Source organism: Thalassophryne amazonica, chromosome 7, assembly GCF_902500255.1.
Source record: "Thalassophryne amazonica chromosome 7, fThaAma1.1, whole genome shotgun sequence".
NCBI classification, from domain to species: domain Eukaryota; kingdom Metazoa; phylum Chordata; class Actinopteri; order Batrachoidiformes; family Batrachoididae; genus Thalassophryne; species Thalassophryne amazonica.
This window is the reverse complement of record NC_047109.1, coordinates 3,215,265-3,236,672: the sequence shown is the minus strand read 5'-3', so window position 1 is coordinate 3,236,672 and position 21,408 is coordinate 3,215,265. Positions and strand designations below refer to the sequence as shown.

Below are 21,408 nucleotides of genomic sequence, written 5' to 3'. Positions count from 1 at the left end.
CTGTTCCTCTGTGCTTCCCGCTGCTCGTCTTTACATCCTGCTGCTCCTCTGTCTCTCCTGCTGCTCCTCCATACATCCTGCTGCTCCTCTGTGCCTCCTGCTACTCCTCTGTACCTCCTGCTACTCCTCTGTACCTCCTGCTACCCCTCTGTGCCTCCTGCTGTTCCTCTGTACCGCCCGCTGCTTGTCTTTACATCCCGCTGCTCCTCTGTCTCTCCTGCTGCTCCTCTGTGCCTCCTGCTACTCCTCTGTGCCTCCTGCTACTCCTCTGTGCCTCCCGCTGCTCGTCTTTACATCCTGCTGCTCCTCTGTCTCTCCTGCTACTCCTGTCTCTCCTGCTGCTCCTCTGTGCCTCCTGCTACTCCTCTGTGCCTCCTGCTGTTCCTCTGTACCGCCCGCTGCTTGTCTTTACATCCCGCTGCTCCTCTGTCTCTCCTGCTGCTCCTCCATACATCCTGCTGCTCCTCTGTGCCTCCTGCTACTCCTCTGTACCTCCTGCTGCTCCTCTGTGCCTCCTGCTACCCCTCTGTGCCTCCTGCTGTTCCTCTGTACCGCCCGCTGCTTGTCTTTACATCCCGCTGCTCCTCTGTCTCTCCTGCTGCTCCTCTGTGCCTCCTGCTACTCCTCTGTGCCTCCTGCTGCTCCTCTGTGCCTCCTGCTACTCCTCTGTGCCTCCCGCTGCTCGTCTTTACTTCCTGCTGCTCCTCTGTCTCTCCTGCTACTCCTGTCTCTCCTGCTGCTCCTCTGTGCCTCCTGCTACTCCTCTGTGCCTCCTGCTACTCCTCTGTGCCTCCTGCTACCCCTCTGTGCCTCCCGCTGTTCCTCTGTACCTCCCGCTGCTCGTCTTTACATTCTGCTGCTCCTCTGTCTCTCCTGCTGCTCCTCTGTACTTCCTGCTGCTCCTCTGTACTTCCTGCTACTCCTCTGTACTTCCTGCTATCCCTCTGTGCCTCCCGCTGCTCCTCTGTGCCTCCCGCTGCTCCTCTGTACCTCCCGCTACTCCTCTGTACCTCCTGCTACCCCTCTGTGCCTCCCGCTACTCCTCTGTGCCTCCCGCTGCTTGTCTTTACATCCCGCTGCTCCTCTGTGCCTCCCGCTGCTCCTCTGTGCCTCCCGCTGCTCCTCTGTGCCTCCCGCTACTCCTCTGTGCCTCCCGCTACTCCTCTGTGCCTCCCGCTGCTCCTCTGTGCCTCCCGCTGCTCTTCTGTACCTCCTGCTACTCCTCTGTACCTCCTGCTACCCCTCTGTGCCTCCTGCTGTTCCTCTGTACCTCCCGCTGCTCGTCTTTACATCCTGCTGCTCCTCTGTGCCTCCTGCTACTCCTCTGTACCTCCTGCTACGCCTCTATGCCTCCCGCTGTTCCTCTGTACCTCCCGCTGCTCCTCTGTCTCTCCCGCTGCTCCTCTGTGCCTCCTGCTGCTCCTCTGTGCCTCCCGCTGTTCCTCTGTACCTCCCGCTGCTCGTCTTTACATCCTGCTGCTCCTCTGTACCTCCTGCTGCTCCTTTCTGTCTGCTATTGAGGAAGTGCTGGTTTTCAGTTTGTTTTCTTTTTCAGGGAAGCTGATAGGGTCATTCTGACCACGTGTCAGCAGGAAGGAGCCAATCAGAGGACCTTTGAGGCTGTGTCTAGTCTGCTTGGCAACAAGACTCCCAGTGAGGTGATTGTTCTGTCTTCTGTTGTAGACCTGCCGGATGTTTTGTATTTGACACACTGACTACAAGAGCGCAAAACCTAATCATGAAGTTTGAACTTATAAAACTATCAGGAAGGCTGTAAACTATTTTTTAAATTTGCCATTGTCTCTCCTTCCCTGGAAACGAATGCTGTTCTGTTTCTAACCTGGATTCCCTGTTAAAGACCAAGTTTCTGCTTTTTACATTCACATTTATCTCACCTTTAAATAAGGAGATTCGGCTAGACAAATGTTGGGGGCATATAGGAGGATATTTTTCTCAGTTTGTGAGTTTCTTATTTATTACTAACCAAATGTAAAAAGTTCCTTTTTTGATTTGCTTCATGGAGCGGCTCAATTTAAATTTTTCATTTATATAGCACCAAATCACAGCAAAGTTGCCTCAAGGTGCTTCACACAAGTAAGGTCTGACCTTACTAACCCCCAGAGCAAGAACACAGGCGACAGTGGTAAGAAAAAAAACTCCCTCTGATGATTTGAGGAAGAAACCTCAAGCAGACCAGACTCAAGGGGGTGACCCTCTGCTTGGGCCATGATACAGACACAAGTTACAAAATAATTCACAAAACAAATATACAGGAAATGTTGCACAGGACAGGAGGGTTCAGAAACAGACACCACACCCATCTCTGGATGGAGCTGCACCTTAAACAGAGAAAAAAAAACAGAATCAGGCATCAGAAAGACAGGACGCAGCCGCTCATGGTGCGGTGGGACAAAAAACACCTCCGTGTTGGAAACCATTCGTAAGATTCAGGCGGCTTTCGATGGCTTTTCAGTCGAGTGAGTATCAGAGAAATTGTTTAACAGCTGGGCATGTTCCAACTTGTCCTGTAAGGCTTCCAACACGGAGGTGTTGTTTGTCGAGTGCCATGAGTGGCTGCGTCCTGACGCGCGAATCCGTCCGCACGTCTTTCATTACAAAATCTCCTTTAACAGTGGAATGTGCCGATAAAGTGCTGATCCCAACCTCTTATGAAACTTCTCTGCTAGTTACACGACGTCCTGCATCAACAGAGCCTTAAATTTGGAAGTGATCAGCTCCTTTCAGCTTGTCAGTCGCGGCTCAGAGTGCGGCGCGCCCTCCGGCGCTGTGGGCCGTCCTTAAAGCGGCAGTAACAATCCTTAATCTCTCTGAAGCCCATAAAATTTTCACCGAAAGCCAACCGAATCTTCAAAATGGTTTCCATCTGGTTGTCTGGCAGAGTTTCTGAAAACATTTTAATGCAACAAAACGGCAGTCCTTCAGACATTCTTCTGACAATGAAAAAATGACGAGAGGGGTGGACCAGTGCTCACACAAAGACTGCCCACAGGCGAATGACGCAACCGACAGGCGTGACAAAACTCACGAATGCACATAAAGGTTCAAGCTTGGCTGATGCAATCACACGTGATTCAAATCCATATGTTTTTGAAAAAAATAAAAAGGTCGGATACTTTTCTCACAGACCTCGTAATTTGTCAGCATTAAACAACAAGACAAACAGAAGAAATACTAAGGTGATTGCCGGCCACTAGCCCTAAGCTTCTCTAATGCTGAGTTTACACATAGGCAAGACGCGTTATCAATCAATCAATTAATCAATTTTATTTATATAGCGCCAAATCACAACAAACAGTTGCCCAAGGCGCTTTATATTGTAAGGCAAGGCCATACAATAATTACGTAAAAACCCCAACGGTCAAAACGACCCCCTGTGAGCAAGCACTTGGCGACAGTGGGAAGGAAAAACTCCCTTTTAACAGGAAGAAACCTCCATCAGAACCAGGCTCAGGGAGGGGCAGTCTTCTGCTGGGACTGGCTGGGGCTGAGGGAGAGAACCAGGAAAAAGACATGCTGTGGAGGGGAGCAGAGATCAATCACTAATGATTAAATGCAGAGTGGTGCACACAGAGCAAAAAGAGAAACACTCAGTGCATCATGGGAACCCCCCAGCAGTCTACGTCTATAGCAGCATAACTAAGGGATGGTTCAGGGTCACCTGATCCAGCCCTAACTATAAGCTTTAGCAAAAAGGAAAGTTTTAAGCCTAATCTTAAAAGTAGAGAGGGTGTCTGTCTCCCTGATCTGAATTGGGAGCTGGTTCCACAGGAGAGGAGCCTGAAAGCTGAAGGCTCTGCCTCCCATTCTACTCTTACAAACCCTAGGAACTACAAGTAAGCCTGCAGTCTGAGAGTGAAGCGCTCTATTGGGGTGATATGGTACTACAAGGTCCCTAAGATAAGATGGGACCTGATTATTCAAAACCTTATAAGTAAGAAGAAGAATTTTAAATTCTATTCTAGAATTAACAGGAAGCCAATGAAGAGAGGCCAATATGGGTGAGATATGAATGTCATATTTGCGTCATTCTTGGCACATTTGTGACATTCTTAATGTGACTTAAAGCATCTGAATAGGTTTCTTAATAGTGCATGTTGGTGCGTGATATTTGTGATTTACGTGGAGCATGTTTTTGGCTGTCCAAAAAACTTCCACGAATGTCACACACCACCCTTATTTCGCCTCATGTCGTGGAGGTCACAACTGAGCTTGTTGATCCGTCTTGATTAGTGGTGATCCTTAATAGAGCGTGACAGCGTTCTTTTCTGACGTGTGCACAATTAAACCCTGCTGCACCACATTCAGTTTCATTGCTGCAGTACGCTGAAGGAGGACAGTGACACTAAGTTGGCTAAAAGTCTCGTTCCAGTGCTCCTCAGCGCGCTCCTGCAGGTGTTCCACTTGCTGCTGTGCCTGATGTTTGGGAAAATGAGCAAGACGAGAGCCGTGTGGAGCCACACATCTGGCTGGCTGTCTCCTCCTCCTCTCTGCGCCACTCCACGGTACAGAGCCCAACGAAGCATGCAGTCACAAAGTTCTTCTGCTGTGGAGCAAACTGAAGAGATCTGAATTGTTCAGCAGCTGATGGATGAATATCGGTCACCTGACACCTCTGCCTCAAATCATCACATTCGTGATCAGCAGCCAAGAATTTATACTTCGTGGCATTCATGACTTGTCGTCGTTATGTGTAAACGCATCTTAAAAGACCCAGAATATAGATACGAGTAAGGTTGAGGCCGCGGCCCGCTCTGTTTACTAATAAAATGAATTAAAAGAGTAAAAAGCACAGTAACAGACTATACCAGTATGCTGCCATACGAAAGGGAAAATAAGTGTGTCTTAAATCTGGACTTGAAAGTCTCTACAGATTTTGACTGTTTTACTGATGCAGGGAGATCATTCCACAGAACAGGGGCATGATAAGAGAAAGCTCTGTGACCCACAGACTTTTTATTCACCCTAGGGACACAAAGTAGTCCTGCACCCTGAGAACACAGAGCCTGGGCCGGTACGTAAGGTTTAATTAGGTCAGCTAAGTAGACAAGCTGCCCATCCTCACATCTCTAAAGAAAAAAAAAAAGAAATCGATCTGATGACCAAATTGACCAAATTGCTGATTACATCAGTGTTAGCTGGATTAGCTACACAATGCCACAGGGCGATGGCACTGCACTCCATCTTCAGCATGCTGTGTCTCAGCGCTTCATCCTGTCAGTATGGCATGTCCGGATTTGTCTTCTCCAGATGAGACCATGCATGTCAGAAACCCTCCTCTAACCCTGTTGATGAGTTTTGGCAGGATTGTGCATTACTGTGGCATATTTGAGAGCATTGTGGTGCATTTGCCATGTAATTACTACACCATTTCTGTTCTAGACGTCTAGCCTTATGCTTGAGGTCATGCAAGTAATCATTGAAACAAGGTGACTGTGTTTTGGGGGTGTGGTTTTAATAAAGGTGGCGCAATCATGTCGAGTGTAGTTTTGAGCGCTGAGTTTAAACTATCCACAAAGCTGTCTACTGATTGGGCATTTTCCAAAGATATCAGGCAGTCTAGCTTTGAGTTCAGTCATAGTTGAAGAGTTGATGCATCACGGCAGTGATAAATAAGGTTGTTGTTCCACTAAACAGGGCAGCAAAACTGTAAGCCTAATAAGTGAGTGATCAGAGACCACTGATGTAAGAAGCATGATGTCAATATTCGTGACGGCAATACCACGTGCGAGAACCAAATCCAGGGTATTTCCACTAATGTGCGTCGAGTCCTGAATGCATTGCTGAAATCCTAATGCATCCACAATTTCCATAAATGATTTGCAGAGGGATCAGAAGGCTTATTTACATGAATGTTAAAGTCACCAATAATCAGAATGTTATCTGCACTAGTTGACAAGTTGGAGATGAACGCACCAAATTCATCCAAGAATTCAGAGTATGGGCCAGGGGGCCTATATACAAAGCGGAGGATCAGATGCTCAAACGAGTTATATTTATGACCCCCAACAGCTAATAAACTAAACCCAGATTTATAAATAAGAGCGATACCCCCGCCTTGCTTTGCATCACGAGGGACGTGACTAAATGTGTATGCCGGTGGGCAGGCCGCATTTAAGGGGAGGAAAGCTGTAGGTTTAAGCCAGGTGTCACATAACTCAATAATATCTAAGTGATGATCCATAATTAGATCATTAATCAAGTGATTTTGAGCACAGTGATGTTATGTTAATGAGACCCAGACCAAGGACCTCAGTGGGGTTGACAGTTTGTTTGGATTTAGGGGTGGTTCCAGAGTGGCATATATAAGATGCCTGGAAGTAGGTTTAGGTTTGAGAAATTCCATGCGGGTTGTAGGTAGCAGACACAAAATATTTGATATTGCTGGAACAACCAACGGGCCATCCTCAATTTCAGCGTCATCCAATGTAGTAATGGGTATTAAGTTGGCAAAGCATATCCCTCTATGATTTTTATGGACACATCTACAGAAACAGGCCACAGTCTCAACTGGAATTAATTTCCCTCCCTGCCACATAAACTGCACTATCACCACACCCACATTTGTCATAAGCCTTGCAGGGTCTCTAATCACCTGCTCTGTGGCCTGCAGTGCTCTATGTTCGTAGATAAGATGGCAGCAGCTTCCCCAGTAGAATGAAGGCCATCCGGCATCAACAAGCCACGGCGGCCCCGGAACGAAGGCCAGTTATCAATAAAACTAAAACCTATGGCCTCAATAATGAACTAAAATTCACAGCAATTACTCTGAAAAACTAACAGAAGTATTAGACTGGTAGAAACAGTAATGAAAGAAACAGTGAGTGGGGAGTCAACCAAGCTAATGCAAGCTAACAGCTAGCGAAGGCTAACCACTAGCAATTCACAACAGGAGGAGTGCAGTTAAATAAGATTCACAGTAGATGCACTTGAAATCTAAAATAAGTGTTAAACAGAAATTAAAGAAACAAATACAACTGTGTAGAGATTAGAAGAGCGTCACAACGGCAAACAAGTGTTCATGTTCCTGAACTGTCCGACCCAGACTCTGGACGTGTCCTTGAAGACTCTCTTTACATGGTTTATGCCAGTTCAGGAAGCATGAATTGTTTTGAATGTGGGGACGTCGATCACAAACGTCTTGCGTGTCCACACAAACACGATGTGTCTGGGCCGTCGTGTGGCCTTCGGCCTCGGGGACCCTGTGTTGGTGTCTGGTCCAGGGGAGGTGCCCAGCATGAAGGAGGAGGCCGTTTCTCCTCAGCAGGGTGTCTCTGACCCTGAAGCTGTCAGTGTGACTGTTGGTCAGCTGACAACTGAACATTCTGGGTTGACTGAAGCTGTGGTGATTGACAGTGCTGAGGTCGGTTCAGTTGATGTTTCTGTCTCCTGTGGTCAACGCTGATGTTTCTGCTGTGGGCGAGTCCTCAGTCACCGTTGGACAGGGTGAACGGGCTGACGGGGAGACACCGGGCCCAGCGGACCCCAGACCCCCACTGAGTCAAAGCATTAATATTGACAACATGGATTATGATTCAGATTCCAGCATGTCCACCACCGGTTCTTTCTCTCACAGCAGTGATCTGTACACGCTGCAGGACATCAACAGCTTCCTGGATGATTGATTTGGTAAATCAGTGAAAGTTGCAGATTATTTTCCCGACACAGAGAAATTCATTAAAGAAATTCGTTAAATCTGTTAAAGTGTTGTTGAAGCTCGTTGGCTTGGACCTGCTGGATGAGAAGATGCAGTACAGACTCAGGAAACACATCACTGCTTTGGGAACGGAATTTCTGTCCAAGCGGTGGCGAGGTCGCAGGGGTCGTAAATCCACCAGATAAAGTATGAGTGTGTCTCACCGGGTGTTGTCTTCTCTGTCTGTCTTTCTCTCCACTCAGTCCACATGCAGTATCTGAAGGTGGGCTGTTTGAACATGAACGGTCAGGGACGGCCGGAGGATGGCTTTGGTCTCTGAGCTCTTTGAACAGAAGGAGTTACAGGTGTTTTTCCTGCAGGAGACTCACTCTGACACAGATAATGAAGTGAACTGGGCTCGGTGGTGGAGGGGACAGTTTTATCCAAGTCATGGCTCCAACATCAGTGCTGGAGTGACAGTTTTGTTTTGTCCTCATCTTAACATCACTGTTTTATCCACCACTGAGATTGTGCAGGGTTGGGTTCTGTTGGTCAGGGCTCAGGTCGAGGGGTTGACTGTTTTGTTCACAAATATATATGCACATAATGAGGGCTCGGAGCGGGTGGGGTTATTCAAATGGGTGAGAAACATTTTAGTTCATCAGGATCCTGGTGACTGGTGTTGGGAGTGACTTTAATTGTTGTTGTCGGCTCCGTCAATCCTGTAAGATCATGCTTTCTAGGCCTGAGGTCGTCCATCAAGTTGTTGTGTTGAACCGCCTGGTGTGGCTGTACAGGCTGATGCCGGACCGGCACAGTCTGCGACAGTTGCTGCAGGCGTAATCTGTCAGTTAGATGTCTGTGGTAATGGGTGCTGGCTGGAGTCTTTGCTGTTGGTGGAACCTCCTCTACCCCCACCAGGCCTCTCTCCTCTGTTCTGCTTCCCTGATGATGGTTCTGGTCATGGACAGTCAGCCGGCGTGGTCTGCAGCTGCAGACTCCAGGTCCACAGGGTTGAAGCCACCTGCTCTCAGTTCACATATGTAAATGTATTTGAAACAAAGCGCAGGTCATCCTTTTGCTCTGGAGCCTGTGGCCAGCTCACCGTAAAGTACATCCTTTGGGATGTGGCCGTCCTCTATTCACCTGACATGTCCGAGCCAGCGCAGGCGTATCTGGGTCAGCATGACAAACATGCTGGGTGTCTCTGCCTTAGCCAGGACATCAGAGTTGGTGACGCGGACCTGCCAGGTGATGCCAAGCAGTCTTGGCATCACCTGGCAGGAGTAGAGCATCCATGCTTCACTCCCATAGATGAGAGTGCTTAGCACGCATGCCTGATACACCCTCATCTTAAGATAAGATAAGAAAAGCCTTTATTCATCCCTCAATGGGGAAATTTCAGTGTCACATCGCAGCATAGAACAGTAGGAATAGAAGGGCATGCAACAAAACAAGCATTTCTCAAAAACAAAAACCAAAAAAAGCACTGAGTGCCGGGTAAAGCTGAGGCTACCATTGTTCAGTTCAATGCTGCACTGCCGGGATGATATACACCGTCGGGGTATGAGAGTGATCATGTAAAATGACTTCAGCGTGAAATGTATGACAAGTTACTGTGATATTTACAATATGGGCAGGTCAAAATATAAGTAATATATATATGTAATATGTAATATGTAGTGTAATATATGTAAAGTGACTTGAGTTTGCACCATAAGTTAAATTATTGCACTAATAAATACAGCAGGTAATGACATGATTATTGTCCTGGTTGCTAGCATTGTTCATTGTACAGTCTGACAGCAGCCGGGAGAAGCGATCTGCGGAATCTCTCCCTCACACAGCGAGGGTGGATGAGTCTGTCACTGAAACTGCTCTCCAGAGCAGACAGAACGTCCAGCAGGGGGTGACACTCATGGTCCAGCATAGATATAAGTTTAGCCAGGACCCTCCTGTCCCCCACCTCCTGCACAGAGTCCAGAGGACAGCCCAGGACAGAGCAGGATTTCTTGATGATCTTATCCAGTCTTTTCCTGTCCCTCTCTGTGATGCTGCTGCTCCAGCAGACCACACCGTACAGGATGGCAGATGCCACCACAGAGTCATAGAAGGTCCTCAGGAGTGGCCCCCTCACTCCAAAAGACCTCAGCCTCCTCAGGAGGTAGAGGCGACTCTGACCCTTCCTGTAAAGTGCGTCCGTGTTGTGAGTCCAGTCCAGTTTGTTGTTCAGGTACCAGGTACTTATAAGAGTCCACTCTCTCAATGTCCCTTCCCTGGATGTTCACTGGGGGGAGTGTAGTGGGGCAGCGTCTGAAGTCCACCACCATCTCCTTGGTCTTCCCCGCATTGATGAGGGGTTGGTGTTGACCATGAGCATGGAGGTGTACCAGACTCTCTTCGTCAGGTGGGCCATTGCTGTCGATGCTTTGCCAATCCTCACGTTCAGCTTGACGTCGAGGCAGAGGTTGCTGGAGATGATGGAGCCCAGGTAGGTGAATCGCTCTACCACTTCCAGGGTGTCGTCAGAGATGAAGATGCAGGGATCACTGCTGATGTCCTGGCCCATGACCTGGGCTTCTTCTTTAGGTTTATGGTAAACCCAAATTCACTGCAGGCATCCGCAAAGTCCGATCATTGATCAGTCTCTGTTGCACTGCCTCAGTGAGGGTGGAATAGTCTGCGAACAGTATCTCCTTGATGAGCACCTTTTGTACCTTCGTCTTTGCTCGGAGGCATGCAAGGTTGAAGAGGCTTCTTCTTTGTCGCTTCTGCTGTGGAGGGAGATGCCATCTTTGGACTGTTGGAAGGCATAGCACAGCAGCAGGGAGAACACGTCGAAGAGGGTTGGGGTGAGGATACACCATTGCTTCACAGTGCTCCGAATTGGGAAGGGGTCCGAGGATGATTTGTCATACTGAACAGTCATGTTGTTGTGAAAGGATGTGATCATCCTCAGGAGCTTGGGGGGACATCCAGTCCGGTGCAGAAGAGTGAAGAGTCCTTCTTGACTGACCAGGTTGAACACCTTGGTCAGGTCGATGAAATGAACAGGGGTTGTCTCTCCTCCCGGCACTTCTCCTGCACTTCTCCACTTTAATTGCGCTGTTGATGGGTTACTGGATCTGGTTGGTGAGGCACCACACTTGTAGTCGGTTTCCTCTCTGGCTGGATTTTTACGTGAAGTGGATTTGTTGGACACATGGAGGGTCACACACCCACAATACAGACAGAACACATGGGTTCGGGTTTTGGATGGGGTGATGTCTGCAGCCAGGCTTGACAGGATTTATATGTCACCAAACTATTGAAGGACAGGGCTTTCTTATTTGAATCTTTTTGGTGATTCTGGAGGGGCAGGAAAGGGACATTTCGGACAGTGATTCAGTGGTGGGAGGCCAGCAAAACTCAGACTCTGGGCTTGTGTCAGCAATACACTTGCTACTCTACAGCCAAGGTTAAGGCAGCCATGGTGTCACTTGAGAGGGACATTATGGACATCCAGGCCAACCTGCATACAGCTGGAGCTCCTGTCCAGTGTGGTCTGCTGCAGGAGAAGAGGGCAGCGCTCAGTGCCCTGTTACAGGACAGGGTGAACGGGGCGATGATGAGGGCTCGCTTTGCTAACATCAAAGACATGGATGCACCCAGTTCCTCCTCATTCAACCTGGAAAAGACGACCTCCCTTCAGAAGGAGGTGACCTATCTTCGCCTTCCCGATGGACGAGTGACCAGTGATTCATGAGAGATACGGAGACATCCTATGGACTTCTACTCTGCTCTCTATGGTGCTGCGGACTGTGAAGGGGCCTTCCCCAACTGATGGTGGCTTTGGAGCGAGTGGCCTTGGACTCCCACATTACACTGGATGAACTGACAGTGGAGGTGCGGCAGATTGCATCTGGGAAAGCTCCAGAGATTGACAGACTGCCATTGGATTTTTATATACAGTTCTGGGGCTTTCTTGGTGCTGATCTTCTGGAGTTGTTGCAGCAGAGCATTACGGCAGTTCCTTGCCGACCTCTTGTTGCCATGCTGTTCTGTCTTTTCTGAAAAAGAAAGGGGATTGTAGTCTGTTGAAGAACTGGAGACCAGTTGCACGTCTGTGTGCGGATTATACACTTTTTTTCTAGGGTTCTGGCAAACAGGTTGAAAGGTCTCTGTCTTATTGTGTGCCCAATAGGACTATTATGGATGACCTTTTTTTTATGAGAGATTTGCTTGATTTGTGTAATACTGGGGATTTGGTTTGTTGGTTTGTGTCACTTGATGAGGAAAAAGCCTTTGACCGGGTTGATCAAGGATTTTTCTTTTCCACTTTGAGGGTGTTTGATTTTGGTGAAGGGTTTATTTCATTTGTTGGGGTTTTGTATAATGGGGCTTCATGTTTGGTTAAGGTTGGGGGAGGGTTGAGTTGCTCAGTGCCTGTAACGTGGGGTATAAGACAAGGCTGCCTCATCTCAGGTCAGCTGTACTCTTGATGGGGAGGTGGCAGGAAGGGTCTGCTCCATGTCTGCCACATGGTCTGCGGTGGGGAGAGGGGAGTTTGAAAATTCTGGATGTTTTTCTGGGGTCGTTATCAGCAGAGGAATTGGGAAGGCTTGGTGGAGAAGGTGTGTGCCACACTGTTCAAATAGAAATGGTTGCTATCCCAGATGTCCTATAGGGAGCGAGTTCTGGTCATCAATAACTTAGTTGCTTCGGCGCTGTGGCACAGACTGTCTGTCCTCCCTCCACCACGGGGTCTTATCGAGCAGTTGCAGCGGTTAATGGCGGACTTTTTCTGGTCAGGCCATCACTGAATCAGCGCTCCCGTGCTGTACATGCTGCTTCATGAAGGAGGACAGGTGCTGGTGGACATTGCTTCTTGGGTGTTGACCTTCAGGTTGCAGGCTGCTCAGAGACTGTTGTACACCTCTGGATTGAGCTGGCAGGATATGGCACATGTCCTGCTGAGGAAGGAGGCAGGTCTTGGATACAACAAACATCTTTTCCTCCTACATCAGCGGGACATCATCGGGATGCACACCTCAGCTTTTTTACCAGTCAGTTCTCCAGGTTGAACTGACTGGTAAAAAGTCAGTTCTCTCATCTGTGCAAGATGGGAGCTTGGTGCTCCATTTCTGACATTTGTCAGCGGAGTCCATGTGGTGGGCGCGGCCATACAAAAAACATGATGGTAGTGATGTAACTTAATTGTTGTAAATAGAGCTGTGTTTTAATATTCAAAATTCTCTCTCTGTCTCTGTCTGTCTGGCTCTCTTTGTGTCACGTTTTGGCCCCGATCTGGGCCTTAATTCAATTTTTTCCCTTTTCCTTTGCTCACCACCTGCCCCAGCTTTGTTTTATTAGTTGTTTAGTCTGCTTGATTGACAGCTGTGTAAATGTCTTTGCAGGTCTCTCGGCGGTTTCAGGATTTGATGCGTCTGTTTCTTACGGCGGCTCGTCAGACCACCTCTGATGACGAGACTGCGCCCTCTCAGCCAGCCACAGCCAATGAGAAGGACAGTTCACACCACCAATCAGAAGAGGCGCCGTGTGAGACAGTACTTTTTGACCCTTTTTTGTGAATGGGTCAAAGGTCAGAGATTCTGTGTTTTTATATTTGTGTATCACAGTAGAAGGACTTTGAGTCTGTTGTCCAGATCAGAGTGTGAAGGACACTTGGACACGGCCGCTGTCTTCTCATGTTTGTTTATTTATTATTTAAGTTGAACATCAAATGTGTGAACAAACTGAGATGTCTTTCTGTTGATGGGACTTTGTGGTCTCTGAGAGCTGCTGGAACACTCAGCATGACCCCGTCCGGTCCAGCACCCTGAAGCCTGCTGCGAAAACCTGAGGGAGGACAAAACTGCAAGGATCTGAGGTCTTGGGACAACTCCCCACCCAGGCTGGTGGAGGTGGAGATACTGTTCTTAGTTCCGTCCATCACCACAACTAGGGGAAGAAAGGACTTGCCTCTCTGGAAAGGACAGGGTGATCACCTGGACTGTCTCCTGGGGTGTTCCCGGGGCGCTCTCTGTGCACACAAAAGTGCTTGTAAGGATCAATTTTTTTCAGTTAATCAGTTAAATGAACGCAGTGACTGGGGGGGGTCTGACCTCACGCCCTCCACCCAGAGTACTAACTTTGAGTACGTATTGAAGAAAATCATCAACCTGCTGGTTTTCACACAGTGTTTGGTTTCATTGATCAGGCTGCTCTGTTCAATGTCCTCAGATCCTGGACATCACAGGCAGCGTGTCCTGTGTGTGATGTGTGTCCTGTGTGTGATGTGTGTCCTGTGTGTGCTGCGTGTCACGCGTGTCCTGTGTGTGCTGCGTGTCACGCGTGTCCTGTGTGTGCTGCGTGTCACGCGTGTCCTGTGTGTGCTGCGTGTCACGCGTGTCATGCGTGTCACGCGTGTCCTGTGTGTGCTGCATGTCACGCGTGTCACGTGTGTCCTGTGTGTGCTGCGTGTCATGCGTGTCCTGTGTGTGTCATGCGTGTCCTGTGTCTCATGCGTGTCCTGTGTCATGCGTGTCCTGTGTCTCATGCGTGTCCTGCGCGTGCTGCGTGTCCTGCGCGTGCTGCGTGTCATGCGTGTCCTGTGTGGAGAAGGCCAAGGACAAACCCACATTCCACCTGGCTGCAGCAGATGGATGGTTAGTTTGGAGATGTCGCGATGGGCTAGTTGTTTGCCTGGGTGGTTGCTATCCGGGATCCAAGTTGGTTGTGTGGTGTGGTGAATGCGGCAGCACACTGCACCAGCTCATGCTTCCAGACCTGACGCTTCATCGGTTCAGATTGAGCACACCGTGTTTAAGACATCAGCGTGCACGTTTTGGACCATCAGTAATCTGTCTGTGGTCTTCCACCGTTGGAAGGAGGTCTGACTGAAGATGTGGAGTTGTTCTGTCTCTGGTTGTTGTCCGGTGCTCTGTCCCCCACCAGTTTCTCTCTATTCCAGGGCAGACGGTTGACCCGGGGTGGTGGGGGGGTGGGCTGTGCCCTGTGTGACTGTCTCACCTTGTGTCTTCCTCCCACAGACTCGTCTTCGGCCCCTGCAGTGATGAATGTGAAACCAAAAGCGCAAACCCACACTGAAGAATTGTGTCCTGTCAAAATGATTATTTAAGCATTAACCCGTCACATGGGCCAATAGTTTTGATCCACAAGCTGTTTTTGTGTATCGGGATCTCAAAAGCTGGCGCTCTAAACGGTTTTCTCATATTTACAACGCCCTTGTTTGATCTCAAACCCAAATATCTTCAAAGTACAATAAAATGAGTTTTGTTGTTACAGTACTTTTGGAGGATGTTGTGTGATATTCTCTCTCTCTCACTCACTCATCTTCAACCACTTTCTCCAGTTAAAGGTCATGAGGGGTGGATCCTATCCCAGCAGTCACAGGGCGAGAGGCAGGGCTCATCCTGGACAGGACGCCATCTGTCACAGGGATGCATACAGACACATTCACGCCTACAGACATCTTAGTTTCCAGTGTTGTTTCTCATAAATGACCAAGTGATTTCCATGAAAGATGAATCAAATGTAGGGTGTTGAATAAAAATTACTTTGAATACTGTAACTCCAGCTCACAACCAAATTCTGTTTTAGCTGCCTTAAATGTCCACCAGGTGGAGATATGGCTCCATTTCAAGAGCTGTGGGACAACAAATCTCTTAATATGGTAGTAGATGTATAATAACACATTTTGTTCCATTGAACAGAAATTTAATGATTGACGTTCGATCCTCAAACTCATTATTTCAACTAGACGTGGAAACTGACCTTGTTTGACACACACACACACACACACACACACACACACACACACAGCGATTACAATCCCTGAGCAGCAGTTGGTGCCTTGGGCACTTGCTTGGAACATCTTTTTGTGTGGAGTTTCGCTGGCATCAGTTTGTGAAACTGTTTCTCTCTCTCTCTGTCTCTCCGTTTCTCTGCCTCTCTTTCTCTCTCTCTCTCTCTCTCTGTCTCTCTCTCTCTCTGTCTGTCTCTTTCTCTGCCTCTCTGCCTCTCTCTCTTTCTCTGCCTCTCTTTCTCTCTCTCTCAGCCTCTCTGTTTCTCTCTCTCTCTCTTTCTCTGCCTCTCTCTCTCTCTCTGCCTCTCTGTTTCTCTCTCTCTCTGCCTCTCTGTTTCTCTCTCTCTCTGCCTCTCTGTTTCTCTCTCTCTGCCTCTCTGTTTCTCTCTCTCTCTGCCTCTCTGTTTCTCTCTCTCTTTCTCTCTCTCTGCCTCTCTGTTTCTCTCTCTCTCTGTTTCTCTCTCTGCCTCTCTCTCTCTGTTTCTCTCTCTCTCTCTCTCTCTCTCTGTCTCTCTCTCTCTCTCAGTCTCTCTGTTTCTCTCTCTGCCTCTCTGTTTCTCTCTCTCTCTCTGCCTCTCTGTTTCTCTCTCTCTCTCTGCCTCTCTGTTTCTCTCTCTCTCTGCATCTCTGTTTCTCTCTTCATGGTATATCTCTCTCTTCTCCTGCCTCTCTGTTTCTCTCTCTCTCCCTGTTTCTCTCTCTGCCTCTCGTCTTCTCTTTCATCTCTCCTACTGTTCTTTCTCGATTTCTGTCTTCTCTCTGCCCTCTCTGTTTCTCTCCCTGCCTCTCTCTCTCTATCTTCTCTCTTCTCTCGTTTCTCTGTTTTCTTTCTCTCTCTGCCTCTCTGTTTTCTCTCTCTGCCACACTCCTCTCCTTGTTTCTCTCGTCTCTCTCTCTCTCTGTCATCTCCTCTCGTACTCAGTCCTCTCTGTTTCTCTCTCTGCCTCTCTGTTTCTCTCTCTCTCTCTGCCTCTCTGTTTCTCTCTCTCTCTCTGCCTCTCTGTTTCTCTCTCTCTCTGCCTCTCTGTTTCTCTCTCTCTTTTCTCTCTCTCTCTCTGCCTCTCTGTTTCTCTCTCTCTCTGTTTCTCTCTCTGCCTCTCTCTCTCTCTTTCTCTCTCTCTCTCTGTCTCTCTGTTTCTCTCTCTCTCTCTCTGCCTCTCTGTTTCTCTCTCTCTCTGTTTCTCTCTCTGCCTCTCTCTCTCTCTTTCTCTCTCTCTCTGTTTCTCTGTTTCTTTCTCTCTCTGCCTCTCTGTTTCTCTCTCTGTTTCTTTCTCTGCCTCTCTGTTTCTCTCTCTCTCTGTTTCTTTCTCTGCCTCTCTGTTTCTCTCTCTCTCTGTTTCTCTCTCTCTTTCTCTCTCTGTTCTCTCTCTCTCTGTTTCTCTCTCTCTCTGTTTCTCTCTGTTTCTTTCTCTCTCTGCCTCTGTTTCTCTCTCTCTCTCTCTGCCTCTGTTTCTCTCTCTCTCTGCCTCTGTTTCTCTCTCTCCCTCTCTCTCTGTTTCTCTCTCTCTCTGCCTCTCTTTCTCTCTCTCTCTGTTTCTCTCTCTCTCTGTTTCTCTCTCTGTTTCTCTCTGTTTCTTTCTCTGCCTCTCTTTCTGACTGGTGCATGCTGGGAGTCTGAGCGTGAGTGGAGGGTGCGGGTGTGAGTGTGACGCAGCTCAGGTGAGGTGCCGTTTTTTCCTTCCTTTTCGGGAGTTTGTTGCTTTTCGGTTTGTTTGTTTGTTGGTTGTTTATTGCTTTGTTTGATTTGTGGTTGCTTGTGGACTTTTTTTTGCGGCGGGTCTTGGTGCGGATGGCGGCGGGGCCGCCGCCGGCCCTCTCGCTCCGTCACGGGGTGAGGGTGGTTCCGGACCCGGTTGTGTCGGTGGAGGATGTTCTTTTGGTGGTGGGTGAGCAGGTCGGCCATGAAAACTTAATGTTTGCTTCCAGAATGAACAGAGCCGTGGTGGTTTTTTTGTCTGAGGAACGTTTCTCTGCTCAGTTAGTGGAGAGTGGGGTTTATCTAAATGACTTGCAGGCCTCTCCGCTTTACGCTCCGTCTACCAAGATTATTATTTCCGGGGTCCCGCCGTTCGTTTCGAATGAGGCTCTGAGTCAGGAGCTGCAGAGGTTTGGCAAATTTGCTACCGGGTTTAAGACGATCGGGTTGGGCTGTAAGAGCGAGAAACTTCGCCATGTTTTGTCCTTCCTTCGCCAGGTGTTTATGTTCCTGAACTGTTCGACTCAGACTCTGGATGTGTCTTTCAGAGTCAAACATGAGGACTCTCTTTATATGGTCTATGCTAGTTCTGGTAGCATGAAGTGTTTTGAATGTGGGGATGTCGGTCATAAACGCTTCGCGTGTCCGCACAAACGCGACGTTCCCGGGGCGTCGGTGTCGGGCCCAGTTCCGGGGCCCGCGGCCTCGGGACTAGGTGCCCCCGCGACGGCGTCTGCTTTAGGGGCGGGGCCCGGTGGGCAGGTGGAGGTTGTCCCTCCGCAGCAGGGCAGCTTAGTGCCTGATACTGTTATGTCTACTGAGCCGCTGCTAACTGAACAATCTGGGGTGGCTGATGCCGCTGTGACTGAGGGTTGTGTGGGTGATGTAGTTGGAGTTTCTGTTCCTCCCTCTGTGGCCGATGCTGTTGGTTCTGCTGCGGTTGGGTCCTCGATTACTGTTGGACAGGGTGGCATGGTTGGAGAGGTGGTACCGGCTCTCGGGGACCCACAGCCCTTGCTGAGCCAAAGTCTGACTGATGACGACCTGGATTATGATTCGGATTCTAGCATGTCTACCGCCGGTTCTGTTTTCCACAGCAGCGATCTGTACACGTTGCAGGACATGAACAGTTTTCTGGATGAATCATTCGGTAAATCCGTGAGAGTTGCGGATTATTTTCCTGATACGGAGAAATTTGTGAAGTCTGTTAAGGTATTGAGGCGGCTTGTTGGTGTGGACTTGTTGGATGAGAAGAAACGGTATAGACTCAGGAAATATATTACGGCCTTGGGGAAGGACCCCTTGCCCAAGCGGGGGCGCGGTCATAGGGGTCGTAAATCCACCAGATAGAGTATGACTGTGTTTCACTGGGTGTTCTCTCTTTTCTATCTGTTTTTCTTTTTGTTTTTTTTTTACTCAGTCCCCATGCAGTATGTGAAGGTGGGCTCCTTGAATATGAATGGTGGCAGGGACGGCCGGAGGAGGGCTTTGGTCTCTGAGTTGTTTGAGCGGCAGGGGTTACACGTGCTGTTTCTGCAGGAGACTCACTCTGATGTTGGTAATGAGGTGGACTGGGCTCGGTGGTGGAGGGGACCGTTGTATCAGAGTCATGGCTCTAACTTAAGTGCTGGAGTGGCGGTTTTGTTTTCACCTCGACTTGATGCTGCTGTATTGTCTACTACTGAGGTCGTTCAGGGGCGGGTTCTGCTGGTCAGGGCTCGGGTTGGGGGGTTGACCATGGTGTTTTTAAATGTTTATGCACACAATGAGGGCTCGGAGCGAGTGGGACTGTTTACACAAGTGCGCGCCATTTTGGGTCAGCAGGCGCCTGGTGACTGTTTGGTGCTGGGGGGCGATTTCAACTGTACGGTGGATATGTCCCTGGACCGAGTGGGTGAGGAGCCGCATTTGCGGTCGGCTTCCACACTGGCGGGGTGTCCTCAAGACAGACAGTACACGTGGGTTCGGGTTTCGGATGGGGTGGTGTCCGCAGCTAGGCTTGACCGGATTTATATATCACACTCGTTTCGGAATAGATTGTGCAGGAGTTGTATCCAGCCGGTTGGTTTTTCGGATCACCATCTTGTCACTATGGAATTGTTCCACTCACACACTGCGCGAGTCACCACTTACTGGAAATTCAATACTAAACTTTTGCTCGACAGGGCGTTTTGTGGGTTAATTGAGACCTTTTGGGAATTTTGGAGGGGACGGAAGGGGATGTTCGGGACGGTGTGTCAGTGGTGGGAGGCTGGCAAGACCCAGGTTCGGGTCTTGTGTCAGCAGTATGCTTCTTATTCCACGGCTAAGGTTAAGGTAGCTATTGCAACGTTGGAGAGGGATATTATGAATATTCAAGCTGATCTGCACGTGGGGGGGGGCTCCTGATCGGCATAGTCTGTTGCAAGGGAAGAAGGCGGCGCTGGGCGCACTGTTGCATGAGAGGGCGAAAGGGGCGATGGTGAGAGCATGTTTTGCGAACATTAGGGACATGGATGCACCTAGCTCCTTCTTCTTCAACCTGGAGAAGACCACAGCTCATCAGCAGGTGCTGACCTGTCTTCGCCTTCCTGATGGACGAGTGACGCGGCGGAGATGCGGAGACACGCGAGGGACTTCTATTCGGCTCTCTACGGTGTTGCTGACTGTGACGAGGCCTGTGCGGCTGGTCTTCTACAGGATCTCCCCCAGCTGGTGGCCTCGGAGCGAGAGGCCCTGGACTCCCCCATCACGCTGGAGGAACTGACTGTGGCGGTACGCCAGATGGTACCTGGGAAAGCTCCAGGCATCGATGGCCTTCCGGTGGACTTCTATAGACATTTCTGGGGTGTTCTTGGGGTGGATATTTTGGAAATGTTGCAGGAGAGCATCGCGACTGGGTGTCTGCCCACGTCGTGTTGCCGTGCTGTTCTGTCCCTTTTGCCTAAGAAAGGGGATCTAGCTTCGTTGCAGAATTGGAGGCCGGTCGCACTTCTTTGTGCGGATTACAAACTTTTTTCTAAGGTGTTGGCGAACAGGTTAAAGACTGTTTTGGATTTGGTCATTCACAAGGATCAGTCTTATTGTGTGCCTGATAGAACTATTTTGGACAATCTTTTTTTGATGAGAGATATGTTTGATTTGTGTACTATGGGGGTCTTGGATTGTGGGTTTGTGTCACTGGATCAAGAAAAGGCGTTTGATCGGGTTCACCACGGGTTTTTGTTCTCTGCTTTGAGGGCGTTTGGTTTTGGTGACGGGTTTATTTCTTTTGTTAAGGTACTGTACCACGGGGCTTCAGTTTTGGTTAAGGTAGGGGGAGGGCTGACCTGCCCTGTCCCCGTGACACGGGGTATACGACAGGGCTGCCCCATTTCGGGTCAACTGTATTCTATAGTTATTGAACCGCTTTTGTGTCGCCTCAGGACCCGGCTGTCTGGCCTTGTTTTGCCGGGCTTTCACCAAGGTGCTCCTCTGGTGCTCTCGGCATATGCAGATGACATCACGGTTTTTGTTAAGAATCAGGCGGATGTTGATGAGTTATTGGATAGTTTACGGCTTTATGAGATGGGAACCGCTGCTAGGGTAAATTGGGGGAAGAGTGAGGCTGTTCTGATGGGGAGGTGGTGGGATGCTGCTGCTCCCCGTCTGCCGCATGGTTTGCGGTGGGGAGTGGAGGGGTTGAAGGTGCTGGGTGTGTTTCTGGGAATGGAAGGGTATTGTCAGAAGAATTGGGAGGGCATGGTGGAGAAGGTGTGTGCCAGACTGTCCAAATGGCAATGGTTGCTGCCCCAGTTGTCTTACAGGGGGCGGGTTCTGGTCGCTAATAACTTGGCCGCTTCGGCGCTGTGGCACAGACTGTCTGTTCTCCCTCCACCACACGGCCTTATTGAGCAGCTGCAGCGGATGTTGGTGGATTTTTTCTGGTCGGGTCATCACTGGATCAGGGCTCCCGTGCTGTATATGCCTCTTCACGAAGGAGGTCAAGGGTTGGTGGACATTGCTGCTCGGGTGTCGGCCTTCAGGCTGCGGGCCGCTCAGAGACTGTTGTATGGCTCGGGTTTGAGCTGGCAGGATACTGCCCGTGTCCTGCTGAGAAGGGAGGCTGCTTTGGGATACGACAAACATCTGTTCCTCCTACGTCAGTGGGACATCGGTGGGACGCGTACCTCAGTTTTTTACCGTTCTGTTCTCCAAGCATGGCGGGTCCTCTCCGTGTGCAGGGACGCTGTCGGTACACCAGGGATGTGGCTGTTTGAGGAACCCCTCTTC

General features: G+C 49.4%; 2 protein-coding genes across 2 annotated transcripts in view; one reads left to right on the top strand and one right to left on the bottom strand.

Moving 5' to 3' along the window:
• Positions 1–14,943, top strand: part of LOC117513188 (GON-4-like protein) — a 130,927-nt gene extending 115,984 nt beyond the window's left edge. The window contains 2 exon segments of the mRNA XM_034173484.1: positions 1,556–1,658; positions 13,051–14,943. Of these exon segments, the coding sequence (XP_034029375.1) occupies positions 1,556–1,658; positions 13,051–13,224 (277 nt within the window). The 3' untranslated portion in view covers positions 13,225–14,943.
• A 1,157-nt stretch (positions 14,944–16,100) lies between these two features.
• Positions 16,101–19,086, bottom strand: LOC117513187 (splicing regulatory glutamine/lysine-rich protein 1-like). Its single transcript, XM_034173483.1, has 3 exons — positions 17,787–19,086; positions 17,491–17,688; positions 16,101–16,367 (listed from the first exon to the last, which is right to left on the bottom strand). Exons 1-3 carry the CDS (start codon positions 18,129–18,131, stop codon positions 16,101–16,103), a joined length of 810 nt encoding a protein of 269 aa, XP_034029374.1. The 5' UTR covers positions 18,132–19,086.
• Between the last annotated feature and the right edge of the window lie 2,322 nt (positions 19,087–21,408).

What these genes read in the sequence shown, in the direction of transcription:
- LOC117513187 (XM_034173483.1), bottom strand. Translation starts at nt 18,131, where the DNA reads ATGCCACCCTGTCCAACAGTAATCGAGGACCCAACCGCAGCAGAACCA. An exon ending in GCGGACACGCGAAGCGTTTA is followed by an intron (nt 17,689 to 17,786) that starts TGACCGACATCC and finishes AGACACATCCAG; the next exon opens with AGTCTGAGTCGAACAGTTCA. An exon ending in ATAATCTTGGTAGACGGAGC is followed by an intron (nt 16,368 to 17,490) that starts GTAAAGCGGAGA and finishes GTACGAGAGGAG; the next exon opens with ATGACAGAGAGAGAGAGAGA.